Raw genomic sequence first — 13,547 nt, 5'->3', positions numbered from 1 at the left:
GTTGTTTTGAAATTGGGCGATTCAGCATGGGTACATTTTTTGTTCCTTAAAAACATCCCTGCCCTCCCCTAAACCTGCGGTGAGGCTTTTACCAGCAATAGGGACCTTAAGATCTACGACGGCGACGTCGACGAAAACGTCACCTCGACGTCCTCGTCGTAGATCTTAAGCTCCCTAATACTTTTTGAATCTCGGGTTTCCCCTCCAATCCCCAATATAGTCCTGGACCCTATTTTCTGCCAGACTCAGTCTTGTTGCTGCCAAGTAGAGTGACCTTCAGTTTATACATGTATTATCTAACTTTTATTACGTACTGCATGTTTGACGTATACTGTTTTTCCTCCCACTGGTGGAAGCCCATCAAACAAAGAGTCGTGAGGTTAAGTTTGCATGTAAAACCAAGGCAGGAGTTCAGGCCTCCTCTCGGCCAGGAGGTTCGCAAGAGGATTAGCTTCCTTGTCCACAAAATGGATTTTCTTTGGTTCGATAGTAATGAAACGAGAATACTATTCTTTCTCCACCAACAATTGAGAGCGTGTGTAACACATGGTCAATTGTGTCATGCAACATGCGTCGGGACCCGCAGACTTTAGAATATTATAACATTTACAAACAACAACTGTATTGCCCTATCTGTACTTTAATTTTTATAAATAAGCAAGCCAGTAAATAAGCATCACGTTCTTTTCCTTTCTTGTCAGAAAGAACAATTTATTCCAAATATAAAATCTCGCTGATCTCATCAATCTGTTCGGATCTGCATGCATCCAGTGTCCTGACATGAGTTAAGGCTGGTTTCCATCATAGGCAGCCCAAGCTCGCGTAACTACAGACAGCGGTTGAGAATTTAAACGCGTTATTAGACTTTGTATGGGAAATCAAATATCGTCGATTATAAAGCCTAAAAAATGCTCAATTTAACTTTCATTCAATAAAGTGACCCCATCCCCATTCCTATTCGCTTTTAACAGTCGACTCTGAAATGGCTTCTTTCCTTTTCCGTTCGCTTGCTGAGGATCTGTTTGTTTTCTTTTCAAACTCTTGCGATTCAAGAAAAATTAATTGCCTAACTGGGGAATTCAACAGTAGATTGCGCTGGAAAAACCGATATCACACTCATCCGTTCGTGATTCATGCGATCAGTCGGTTTTTCAGGCGAAAATAACGGTGGAATGCACTAGACAGGCAGCGACGAAGAGGACATAATTAAGCAATCTCCGGGAAAACCAATAGGCGGACAGTTGCAAAGCCTTTTATTTTCACTAATCCTACAGCCAGTAAGAATAAACAAGCCGGGAGCTCTGCTTTTAGGCTTGGCTAAATCTATATATTATTCACAGACACATATAGTTTGTGTAATGAAATTGAAACTATTATTCCAAAAGTCTTGATACACATCATTAAAAATTAATTTGATAACAGTGACTAACCTGAAAACAGTCAATTCTATCATAAAAGTAATAAAAAATTTATATGAAAGTTCAAAGATGAAGTTTCAGGCATTCCTATCACAGAATTCATCGGCTTGCGATCTAAAATGTATTCATATATCAAAGACAATGATCAAAATAATAAAACAGATAATCAAAAAGATTGTCATAAAAAAAGAATAATATATAGATTTAGCCAAGCCTAAAAGCGGAGCTCCCGGCTTGTTTATTCTTACTAGCTGTAAGATAAGTGAAAATAAAAGGCTTTGGAACTGTCCGCCTTTTGGTTTTCCCAGATATTGGTTAATTATATCATTTTCTTCGCTGCCGTACTAGTGAATTCCAAGGTTAATCTCACCTGAAAAACCAACTGATCCCATGAATCACGAAGGGATGATTGTGGTATCGGTTTTTCCATCGAAATCTACTGTCGAATTCACCAGTTAATCAATTAATTTTTCTTGAATCGCAAGAGTTTTAAAACAAAACAAGCAAATCCTTAGCAAGCGAACGGAAAGAAGCCATTTCAGAGACTACCGCCAAAAGCCAGCGAATAGGAATCACGCTAAAATTAGAAATCACAGACTTACTATAGCTCGTGATGTGACAGATCGTTTACTTATTTATTCCACTTTATCTCTGAAAACCAGATCATTTACATTTTGATGTATGTCATTGAAATACTCCAGCTTGGCTTAGAACCAGAATCGGCTAGAAAGGACAAACTTCAAACAAGATCTCCGACAAATTACCTGTACGTTCTCTAAACAAACTTCTGAAAACACAGGCTGGTGATATTTCTCCTTATTCCTTAACGAGAACTCATTGCGATTATATGTTTAAAACATAAGTGCAAAATTTTCTTGTCACTGTCGAGGCACATCGAAAAACAGTTAGGCAAGCGGAGTAAAAAAACTTCTTGTTAGCTCACATTTTAAGGCCAAACTAACCAGTAACAGATCGATTATTTCTGTCCAAAACGAGTACAGATGATTGTTGTTTAATTCCAGTTAACAATAAAAATTCGAGTTTCATTCCTGAACAAAGGAAAAAACGACTAAACCACTTTTTACAAATGCATCTACTTGAAATAACTCATCGAAATAACAAACAGATTAAGCTATTACTGGTGTACTGTTTTGTCGTTCTCGTTCTCTTTCTTTCTTCTTTCGTTTCTATTCTTCTGTCATAGGCCGTCCAGTAATCAAAATGAAAAATGAGCTCATACCCCCAAATCCGATACTACTGAGATAAATAATAAATAGTAGGTGATGGATCACTCTTTCCATCGCCGTTAAACGTGGACTGCTTGGAATAGTACTTGTTAGAAAATAAACATTCTACTAAAACTAACCGAGACTTAACTTTAAGGGTCTTAGCTTACTCTCTTTTAAGATAACATTAAGACAACTTCTAAATGAGAGACAAGAACCCGCAATACTTACAAGAGCAGCTATCCAACAAGGAGCAAACAAGTAGCTGGTGTATACGAAGCGGACTTCATACCTATCCACCATGCCAAGCGCCAAAAAGATGGCGCTCATTACAACCTGAACGAACGAGATGACTTTAAAGAATCGTCTGTTATGCCCCATTTTACAGTTCGGCGAAGTGACTGAAGGAAATATAGAGCTGGATTTTGAAATTTAGCTTATACCACAGAAGGACCATACAAGAGGCGCGTGTAAATAGTATTTGCATATTTACAAATTTGCATATGAATTTTCCGCAGTCGCCAAAATCTCAGTTCTTTTTCCAATGTACTCTCATTCGTTCTGCGACGTACAAAATACCATTTACTTTACTGATAACTTTGCTATCAGTCGACGAAAACGTCCAAATTCGACATTAAATAAAAAAAAGAAAAAACCTCTCACGAATTAATTGCCTGTTTACATATACCTTTATCAGTTACTGTAAGTCACGCATGCGGAATCTGTTAGAACTTCCGCACACCAGGTTTGATTCCAATGATTCTTACAACTTTGAACAACTTGACGTAAAATGGCGTATAACAGTCAGGATTTGAAAGTCGTTTCCATATTTCAGCTCGTAATGACCGCCGTCTTCTTGATCCTTGGTTTAGTAGATCGATTACAAGTACGATACTTCTATACCAGCTTTCTGATGTCGTCATGTTGGACGGCTGCCATTGTAAGTAGACTTAATTTGGTCGCACGGTTCCATGCATTGCCTCCCTCGTTTAATCCAACGCTCTAGACTACTCGTAGCTTTTTTAAACCCCGCGAGTTACAGCCGATTCATGCAGCTAGCTTTCGATCGGTGAGAACAGTTCATTTTCTTAGCTATATACTTCGCTTGACGAAGTTCCATGCATGTGTCAGCGACTCGAATTAGCCTTCTGTGGAACAACAGTCTTGAGGGTTGGTTTGTTTGTTTGACGTTTAGACTTGAATCATTCTGGAATCGCAGAAAGCGCATGAACCATTTTCAAAATTGACTTCTATGCCACCAGCTGCTCACTCGTTCTGTAATATTCACCGTCTTTAGTCAGTTTATTTATTTTCTTCATGCATAGCTTGAATTTAGTTTTACCGTGAGTCTGAAACGAATAACTGTCAATTACAGTTTGCTAGGGGAGTGAGTGAGTGCTTAGCTAATCGCTGAGAATTAATTGCTCAAAATGGTGACTGTGAGCATAGAAATAAGGCGTTTTTAACCGAGATGCCTAAGAACGAGGTCTGCAGTTGAGAAATTTTACTATGAAGTGAGATTCTAGCTCTCAAATCCAGACCCTCGCTCAGAAGCATAACTATTTCTCAGTCTTCGTCGATCTGTTTGCGTGGCTGCAATCGTCTGGTAGTTCAATAGCCATAAACCTTAAATTTTATCTTTTGATAGTCGACTTGCGAGGTTCAAAACCACATTAACTGTGAGAAATGACAGAGTTATTTATAACTGTTGACACCACAGTGATCGTATCCCGCTGAAATACGCGGATTATCGATATCGCCTAATATTGATCTGCATTCGCCTAGGATGCGCCCTGTAATTATACAATGGTGGATAGAGGGTTGACATGTTTTTTTCTGACCTTGTAGCTCAGTCGGTAGAGCGGCGGAGATCTAACCCGAAGGTCGTGGGTTCAATTTCCACCCTGGTCAGAGTTTTTCTCTTTCCTTGTGTGGGCCCATTTCCATCAGTAGGGCTAACGCTCACCTGGTTCATACGGGATAGGAATCTAGCACTTCACATTACACTCTATTCAGTTAACTCTGTATAACTCAACTTTACCAATGTGAGTGACCTCTTTATTCAGTATTGCCACACTTAAATAAAATAATGATTTCACTAACAATTATGTTCATATTAGTAGCGGTGAACAATAAAACGTTACAGAAAACAGTATTAAACGGCAAAATGCTAAGTTATTATTGTTGCAAGATTTCAAAAGATTTGGATAATTTGTTCAACATTAATTATGGCTATGTGGGGAGATTTAACCATACGAATAAAGGTTTAATCATATTTTTACTGATATCAGTGTAAGGTTAATCAACAATTCGACCAGACTCCAGTGGTTCGGAGAAAAACAAGCTCTTTCAAAGAACTCACTATTTTGCTCCATTATGTTTACATGAAAAAGCTAATATGTATCCTCGCGACACTTGTTATGTTGAAGCAACAGCGACGCCTCAATGTTATCCTCCATTGCTCTAGCTTGATTATTGTAAAGTGAGTATTCGGGTAATGAAAAATAAAAAAAAGAAAAAAACAAAAACAATCGCTCTGATGCAGCCGAAGAGTGTTGAATTTATCGCAAAACCTTTGGGCATGTGCGTTGTGTACTGTGTAATTGAGGGACTAGTGTCCAGATTCTTCTTAACCAGCCTAAAGCCCCTCAACTGTCAGTCAGTTTTTGTTGCTATTATTCCGGCAGAATGCTTGATTCATTTGCCGGCGGCACTATTTCGCCCAAAATAATCATTGTTGGCACAATATGTAAAATTTTATCTCCGGCTGAACACAGTGGTTGCGTGAGAAACAGGCTCTATTGTTCATCGAATGCCTTCCCTACAGCCTTTCTCCTACCGACCCCTTCCTTCAGCTTCAACTCAAGGTAATGTAAAAAAATTAAATAAATAAAAATAAGTAAAAAGACATGATCCCCACTTGCACCCAAGCCGCACGGACCATCAAACGTGTTAAGACAACACATACTCAGAGACTGTGTTACGAAGTGTAAACATCTTTTACACCCGCATCAGTTTTTAGTTAAGTGTTTTCTTTGTAAATCATCCTGATAGTGTCTGATTGTTCTGTTTTCTTTCAACCAAGGTGTTACCAGTTGGCATCGTAGGCCTGGTTTTGTCCCGCATGTCAAGACGCCCCCCGAATTTGGTAAGACAGTTGTCTACAGCATTCTCTGAGTAAGGTTTTTCCATAAGACTAGCAATGGTCCTTGATTTCCCATATTCAAAAACATAAACCAAAAACTGGCTTAATGTTTCCCCCTTGGAGCACAACATCAGAGCGTACATCCGGCACCGCATGGCACCGTCACGGCACTGCACGGTACGGAAGGGAACAGCACGGCACGGTACGACACGGCACGGCCATGTACTCATTCACTCTGACTCGCTTCTCTTCTTTCTTGCTCTCTTTCAGATTTATGCCCTCAAGTCAGTCAGTGTGGCTTGTGCTGTGATGTCAGCAGCAACAATGTACCACTATCAATGGGGTATTTCCAGCTTGGTATATCGGAAGGCGAGATTCATGATCACTTCTCGCTTCGTAGAAAAGGACACCGAATTTAAGTTCACCCGTCAGGAAAATACTATGTTGGCCATATCCTCCTTAGCAATTCTATTTCCCGTCATTGAGATGATCCTTGCCTTTGCAAGCGCCAAGAGCTGTGGTGACACAGGCTATGAGCCTCCTCAAGATAATCAGGTACACATAGTTACCGATAGAACGAAAGGCTACTTGTGATTCATCTACAATCTGACCTTTTTGAGAAATTTTGCAAGTGCTAACAGCCTATTCGAGAGGATCAGGTACACTTATAGTGGTGGACTTACGAAGTGGAGGTGGCTAGTGGTGGATATCCACCATTATTAAAAGCTGGATCATTGGATAATGCAATTCGAGAGTTTTGATTGGCTAAGCCATCATGGGTTATGAGCCATTATACCATGATCTACAAACACGGCAAGCATATGCGTGATTTTTTGGGCCTTTTTATATTTATTGTAGTCTAGTTTTCTATATTTTGGGGGCGTTTTTAATGAAACAATTATTCCACTCCCGCTTGTTGGATATGAGATGATTATAGCCAACTCGGCGCTGTTGTTCATCATGAACAATACCTAGCTAGTGCTCAGACATGCTACTTAATTGAAAGAAATATAATTTTCAAATAAACTTAATAGGCTTAACAATCCCAACTGGCGGGAGACAGACCGGTTGGCTATTTGCAAGCATGACCAAGGAGTCAGTTGAACTAGGGTCCACCGAGAAACAGCTCCAGCCTAGTGGTCAGAGCGTGGCTTGAACCCACGACCTTCGGATATCAAGTCCTGCGCCCTAACCACCCAGCCATGCTGCCAAGCTGCGTTGCTTAGAATAATTGAAAGCTGCTTGTCCTTGTCAATTTTCCTGTCCGTTCAGTTTGATTCCAAACAAATAACACGCAACGCAACAGTTATGTCGCTTTCTTTCAGTTTATTGTTTTAAATTAAAGTAATGAACTATAAATACATGATTCGCTTGTTAGTTTGCGAGAAATGATATGAAGTCACATCATGTGACAAAAGAGGCTTGCGGTTGCATCGAACGTGATTCGAAGTTTACTTGTACCTCACACTCGAATCCGAGCTTGAGGTTTTCGGGCCTTAATATCAAGCTGTCAAAGAAGGGGCGGAGGAGGGTTGAAAATTTTTGACAGCTACGAGCGGCGACATTTACACTCAGGCGACGAGGAGCAAAGTGAGGACTCTCTTTGGCAACACACCTTTATGTCGAAATCTGATATGATCCATGAAGCCAATTGTTCTCCGCCAACCAGATATCCTTAACAATGACTCTTTCCCGTCGTACATAAACTTAATTATTCATGCTGCATAATTGGTGGCTTTTTTATTCCTTGTTTTCAGGTAGTGTACCCCTTTCGCCAATTAGGAACCGGACAAATCCAACTGCAACCACCACAACCGACCTATTTTGCAGCCCAGCCGATGGTTGCGGGTCAGGCGGTGATTGCTGGTCAGCAGATGGTTGCAGCTCAGCCGATGGTTTTATGTCAGCCGCTGATTGCAGGTCAGGCGGTCGTTGCAGGTCAGCAGATGGTTGCAGGGCAGCCGATGGTTTACGATCAGAAGATGGCTTCAGCTCAATCGAGTGTCTAGCCTTCTTGCTTTTCCTTCTTAGTCTCCAAGATGGGATAAATGTTTGTTTCTTGAGTAAGTTAAATTTTTATTCTATTGTTGTTAATATTTAACAGTATTTATAGTTAGATTATGCTTTGATGGCCTGAATCGTAGGTCCGCTGGGATTGACAGAGACAGGCTTTCCTGCCCGTACCGTTCACCTGCCACATTATATCCATATCACTTAAGCTCTAGTAATAAAACTTGTGATGAGTATGATATTCAGGAATTTTACATCGAATGGTACTGAAATGATATTCAGCGATAGTATCACAACCCCAGTGAATGGTCACCAAGGTGGTGACGCAGTCGCAATTCCTTTGTAGTCCTGTAGAGACGTCGGGTGAGTAGAAGGGGTGGGGGGGGGGGGGGAGAGAAGGGTAAACCCTTCAAAGTCGACGTGCTTATATCTAGTGCGAGGTCTGGAACCGAGAATATTCGGAAACTGCTCGGAACCCTTAGAGAACGGTATTATTTTCGTGATATGATCGCATGTCCCGAGAATACCTGAATAGGCCATTTCCGAGTTGCCTTTTGCCTCTGTGTCAAAACGAGTCTAAGTGCGAAACCATTCGCATGAAATACAGGGTCTTTTTTTATGCAGATCAAATTTGTTTTCAGTAAGAATGATTTCGCACTTAGAAAGGTTTTGAAACAGAGGTACAAGGAAACTGAGAAAGGCCTATTCAAAGGACGTCCCAGTACTCGTAATTCAACTCTAGTCCTCACGTCACATGACTGCGTGTTTCAAGTTCATGATGGCTGCTGTAAAGTTGAAAGGTCACGCTTTTGTCTTGTACTTTGAAGCGAGGCCCGCATGTGCGTCGCCTGACCTCTGTGACGCCAATTTTGTGGTTTGGCGTGCTTCGTATTATTGCCACTACTGAAGATTTCCAAGAAATTAATAAACCGTGACAATCATTTAATAAACTGTAATAGTCATTAATGCATTGTGAATTGCTTTTTATGTGTGGCTCACCCGTACAGAACTCAATACCTATTGACCAATCAGTGTGCGTATCATCCCCAGAGAACAAAAGCACGCAAATCTCGAGTAATTTGAATGAAAAGTGCTTAAATGGCAGTGCTGCTTAAAAGTACTTTTTGTTATTTCTTTTTATCGGTGGAAAAAATAAACCTTCCACTTTAGCTTAGTCCGTTGATTGAGAGTGACGCGAAGTGTTTTCCTGATTGTAAGATTACTGCTTTACCCAAACAACCCTCTCCCATGTCTATATCATTGAACAGGTGGCATTCACTCCAGCGAAATCTTTTGAGAGCAATCAATCTCAGGTGTGAGCGCGCGCTAGTTTCTAACTGGTGAACGTACGGATTGAAAATAATTGATAGTTGAATCAATCGGATTGCATGGAAATTGGGTGGCGTTATTTGAAAAGCCCGGGTTTTATGGTAGGCGTTACCCTTCTTCCTTGATCACGTTCAATACAATTGAGTTGAGCTGACTTAGGGGCTTTATTGATACCCGGTAAAAATTTCTTCAGCGTAATTTAAAAGTATAATATCTAAGTCTGCCTAACTAAACTGACTAATAATTATTATGAATTGAGTGCGTAATATAACATATCAAAACGTACTTTATTTCGTCATAATCTATAGTTACAGATAAATTACCACTTTTTATGTTTACGGTATATCTTTTCGTTTTATAAATATTGTAGTTAGACTATGCGAGTCAAGTAAACCATTCGCTTTGTAGTTATTAGCCAATTAACTTGGCACCCGTGTGGACAAAATTAGTTAACACTTTCGGTACTGCTGAAAGGGACCAGAAAGGAGCGGAGAAAATAACAAAATAATAAACATAATAAACCTACAAACGAGCAATCCAGATTACAGTTACAGTGCGATAAGATAAAAAATTAAGGTAAAACGGACAAGTTTTACGAGAGAGCGAGTTTAAACAGAGCAAATGATAAAGCTACAAGAAATCGGTTAGTTTGGGGACCATTTTATTATATTTTAGGCAAGACACTTAACTTTCACCAGACCTCTCTCCACCCAGGTGTTTAATTGGGTACTGGCGAATTTAATGCTGGGGGGTAACCCTGCGACGGACTAGCATCACATCCAGGGAGGGGGGGAATAAAAATACTGTCTCTTCATGCTATGGAACTGGTATAAGCGCCGGTCTGATGGGCCATTTGGCTCAAGTGCCCCGACGTTTGTCCTTTGTCCATCTAGGGGTGTTTATTAATTATATACGAATTCTTTATACCACCACGCAAACAGTCCAGTGACCACAGAAACAAGCAATAAAACACAAAAGCAAGGAAGAAAAAGTACTTTTGTATCGACAAATCGTTTGAATATATATATAGTTCCGACAATATGCTCAATACTTTTGCGTTAAACTGGCGTGATCTATTTTGTTTACAGAAGTAGCAGTTTAGCTAATAAAGTCTGATTTATGCTGTATTGGTTAAATGAAATAAACATCATTTAAACCAATGCACTCACTATTTTTTATACGAATTTTGAGGCTGGAAAATTCTGGGGTTATATTAATTAGTCTTTTGGGCTGCTGGCGCCCGTACTTTTTCATTCAGGGCTATTCGACCAAAGTTCAGAGCAAAACTATTAAAAACTTAGACGATTACACCTGGTTCTTCGGAACGTATTCAGCCGGGAACATATTGGTTTCCTATTTTTTTTTCGTGGATCTCGCCTGCAACTCAGCCCATGAACTTGCAAAAATGAACTCGACCAATATTTTTTTTTAAAACCGGCCTCAAGCTAGTTAGCAATAACTGAGGAGGGACGAGAAGTAATATATCAAACACGAAAGACCGTGTTTGGTCACATGTCCAAACACCCAGAAGAGAGTTGAAAATACAACACGTGTAGCGGAGTATTTTTGACGAACTTCGAGGTGTTTGGAAATGTGGTCAAACACTTTCTTGAGTGTTTCACCTTCTCAATCGAAACTAAATAGAAAAGAAAATGGAGAAGTAAAATCGTCAAAATCTATGCTAATTAAGATCAGATATCCAAACACCGTCACGATCATGGATTTCTTTGTTTAAACTTGATGAATTATTAATGAGTTTGAAAAGGTTAAAGTGCTACTGTGATCAAATTTTTATCCCTTGAGTTTTTTGGTTTATCACATAGAGTACCATGAAACATTAAAAACGCTGTTTACCGTTTGGAAATATCTGCATTGGTTCCAGAGATATTTAAGTTTGAAAAATGTGTTAAATATGCAAATGAGAAGGCTGATGACGTCATTCACCCAACCCAATAGAACATCAAGAATATAAATAGAGCTATCTCGGTCAATTTGCAACAGAGACCATTGAAACTTGGTGAGCTGATAGTTCTGAAGGCAACACACCTACGACTGTAAAGAAATTGGTTTCCATGGCGACTCACTCTTTCCCAGCCAACCTGATTTCAATATTTTGGTGATCTCAGGCTAGAAATACATTTACCAAGGCCACAAACTCGACCTAACATCTTTATATGCTGGCAGGATCATGCAGATGAGGCACCATTTGCAAATATCACAACAGAACCCCAAAGGTGGTCTGCAAAGCTTTTAATATCAGGGAGGTCTGGAACCCAGTATGTTGCCATGGTAACAAAAATGGTATGCTCATATTGTGGAACACATCTACTAGAATCTTAGTGCAAAGAACCAAGTATTTCTGATTCAAATTGGCTAAGATATCTTTCTCCATCATACTTGATCAAAATTTGGTAGGGTTTCTGACGTCATCACTTGGCTAATTTGCATATTAAGAAAACTTGAATATCTCCAGAACAAAAAGAGATATTTGAAAATGGTAAACAGCATTCTTCTTCTCGTACAGAGTACGTGTTTATGAGCCAAAAAGGCCTCGATAGGGAAGATTCAAATTTCGTCACAGTAGCACTTTAAGGGTTTTAAATTTTCACAACGGGTAATATAAATATTCCTTAAAAGATGAAATATAAATATTAGAAAAGTGATTTTGGAATTTCACAGTTACTGTGAAGAAGCAAAAAAAAACCAATGAAGGGTATTGTAGCTGGATAATGGAATAGCAACCATCGGCTGAGCTGCTGTATTGGTAGGTTGCAGTGGGGTTTGTCCGGTTGCAAACTGACTGGGCACATTGCCCGCCTGAAAATTAAAGAAAAACAGAAACAGCGTTTTGACATCTTAGTATCGAGTCATGCATGCAAATCACGGTGGGCATTCGATTTGAGGGAAAAGTACGGTCGCGAAATATAACAGGCAGAAGATAAGAACAACAGGAATCTAAATTAAGGGCATTAACTGAAGAGAGTGTAGTGTAACGTGAAGTGCTAGATTTCTATCCCATATGTACCATGTGAGCGTTAGCCCTACTGATGGACCTGGGCCCACACAAGGACAGAGAAAAACCCTGGCCCCCCATCCAGGAAGACTCTTAGTCGCTTCATGTTACAGAAACCGGGATAAGCTCCAATGCAGCTGATAGGCTACTTGCTCGTATGCAGACTTCACCTACAGCAGAGTGAATACTGTTAACCAATAATAAATTGTGTCAAGAGTGAGATGTATGGGTTATTGACCAAGTGTGAGGTCGAGATGGCTGGATATTGGCCGAGTTCTTTTTTTGCGCAAAAAAACGAACGAGGCCAATATCAAGCCATCTTGACCGAACAAGCTTGATCAATAAAGGATTTATTATATGGCATTTCAGGAAAATTTTTCTTGCGGGACACGACGGGTAGTCCCGGGCGGGTAAGATGGCTCCATCTTGCCCGCTCGGGTAGCCAATCACAGCGCAGTATTTGATTCATTCATTCTTGCCCGCTCACGGAGCTAGCCATATAATAAACTTTCATACTCGCTCATTCTCTCTCTCCCCATTTTTATGTCTAACGGTTGGATTTTTGGCCCGTTTCACGACTAACGGTTTACACTTTTTGGGCCCTTGTTATTGGTATCACCACGCATACCTGACTGACTTGATTCTGTTGTGGAGATTGGTAGGGTGGATCACTGCTCCAGGCACCACAAACGGCGAGTGAAATCTCAATATCGGAAAATATCACAACCAAGGAGCTTATTGCCACCGCAGTATTTTCTTGGTCGGTCAATTTAAGAGGTGCGTCCTTAGGGACAAAGGGAGATCGGCGCCAATCCACATTATCCGAATGGGAATTCCAAAGGTTCTAAGTCAATACATCCCACAAGCTGCATTGATAGTGATACAGTATACAGTGTCACTCCTGGTACCAAGGCGCAGGTCATACTCACAGAGCTCGAGGCGTTTATCTGAAAGTGGTAGAAAAGAAAGCGACTTCAGAGTGAACTTCACGTGCAAGACAATAATAAAAAATATGAAAGACAAAGGCTCACGTTTTCCATGTTTCTTTTTTTTTTTTTTAACTTAAATAAATGAAAACCTACTTCACTGCAATGGACGATGACTAAGGAATTCGCTTTTGTTTGGTCTTGCTTTACATTATGTACTTCGTTTACTCTCACACAATCAACTTAAGGACCGTTCATTTTATATGGGTTGGGTGGTAGCTGGTGGGAGCTGGTGGGATTTGATATACAGTAAAACGTGTATTAATTGGACATCCTTGGGACCCGCACTAGTGTCCGCTTACTTTAATACAGGGTATCCCCTCTAAACAGGTTCAGCAATAATAGTTAAATCGTTAATTATTAACCCTTTTGTAACACAGTGTAACACAATGTAAGATCAAAGACTGCTCATGGCACAAT

At 40.1% G+C, this 13,547-nt stretch overlaps 2 protein-coding genes across 4 annotated transcripts in view; one reads left to right on the top strand and one right to left on the bottom strand.

Annotated features, from left to right (window-relative positions):
* The window catches only part of LOC138047241 (uncharacterized), a 109,640-nt gene extending 106,478 nt beyond the window's left edge, over nucleotides 1-3,162 (bottom strand). For 2 of the 3 annotated variants that reach the window (XM_068894004.1, XM_068894003.1), the window contains exons 1-2: nucleotides 3,088-3,162; nucleotides 2,876-2,980 (exon numbers count right to left, since the gene is read on the bottom strand). In XM_068894004.1, coding sequence (XP_068750105.1) covers nucleotides 2,876-2,980; nucleotides 3,088-3,147 — 165 coding nt within the window. In that variant the 5' untranslated portion in view covers nucleotides 3,148-3,162. Of the gene's footprint in view, nucleotides 1-2,875 lie in introns of all 3 variants that reach the window. The other variant, XM_068894005.1, reaches the window with a different exon arrangement.
* Nucleotides 3,163-3,374: 212 nt separating this feature from the next.
* Nucleotides 3,375-7,800, top strand: LOC138047239 (uncharacterized). The gene is made up of 4 exons (XM_068894001.1): nucleotides 3,375-3,584; nucleotides 5,730-5,792; nucleotides 6,060-6,344; nucleotides 7,547-7,800. The coding sequence occupies exons 1-4, from the start codon at nucleotides 3,435-3,437 to the stop codon at nucleotides 7,796-7,798; spliced, it is 750 nt and encodes a 249-aa protein (XP_068750102.1). The 5' UTR covers nucleotides 3,375-3,434; the 3' UTR covers nucleotides 7,799-7,800.
* Nucleotides 7,801-13,547: the final 5,747 nt, after the last annotated feature.

This window comes from Montipora capricornis, chromosome 4 (genome assembly GCF_036669925.1).
Source record: "Montipora capricornis isolate CH-2021 chromosome 4, ASM3666992v2, whole genome shotgun sequence".
NCBI lineage: Eukaryota > Metazoa > Cnidaria > Anthozoa > Scleractinia > Acroporidae > Montipora > Montipora capricornis.
The sequence above is the reverse complement of the archived record's forward strand: the minus strand, read 5'-3'. Positions and strand labels throughout refer to the sequence as shown.

Bases quoted from the DNA above. Each gene is read 5' to 3' on its own strand.
- LOC138047239 (XM_068894001.1), top strand. From the start codon at position 3,435: ATGGCGTATAACAGTCAGGATTTGAAAGTCGTTTCCATATTTCAGCTC. The intron at 5,793-6,059 runs GTAAGACAGTTG...GCTCTCTTTCAG, and splicing joins CAAGACGCCCCCCGAATTTG to ATTTATGCCCTCAAGTCAGT. The intron at 6,345-7,546 runs GTACACATAGTT...CCTTGTTTTCAG, and splicing joins AGCCTCCTCAAGATAATCAG to GTAGTGTACCCCTTTCGCCA.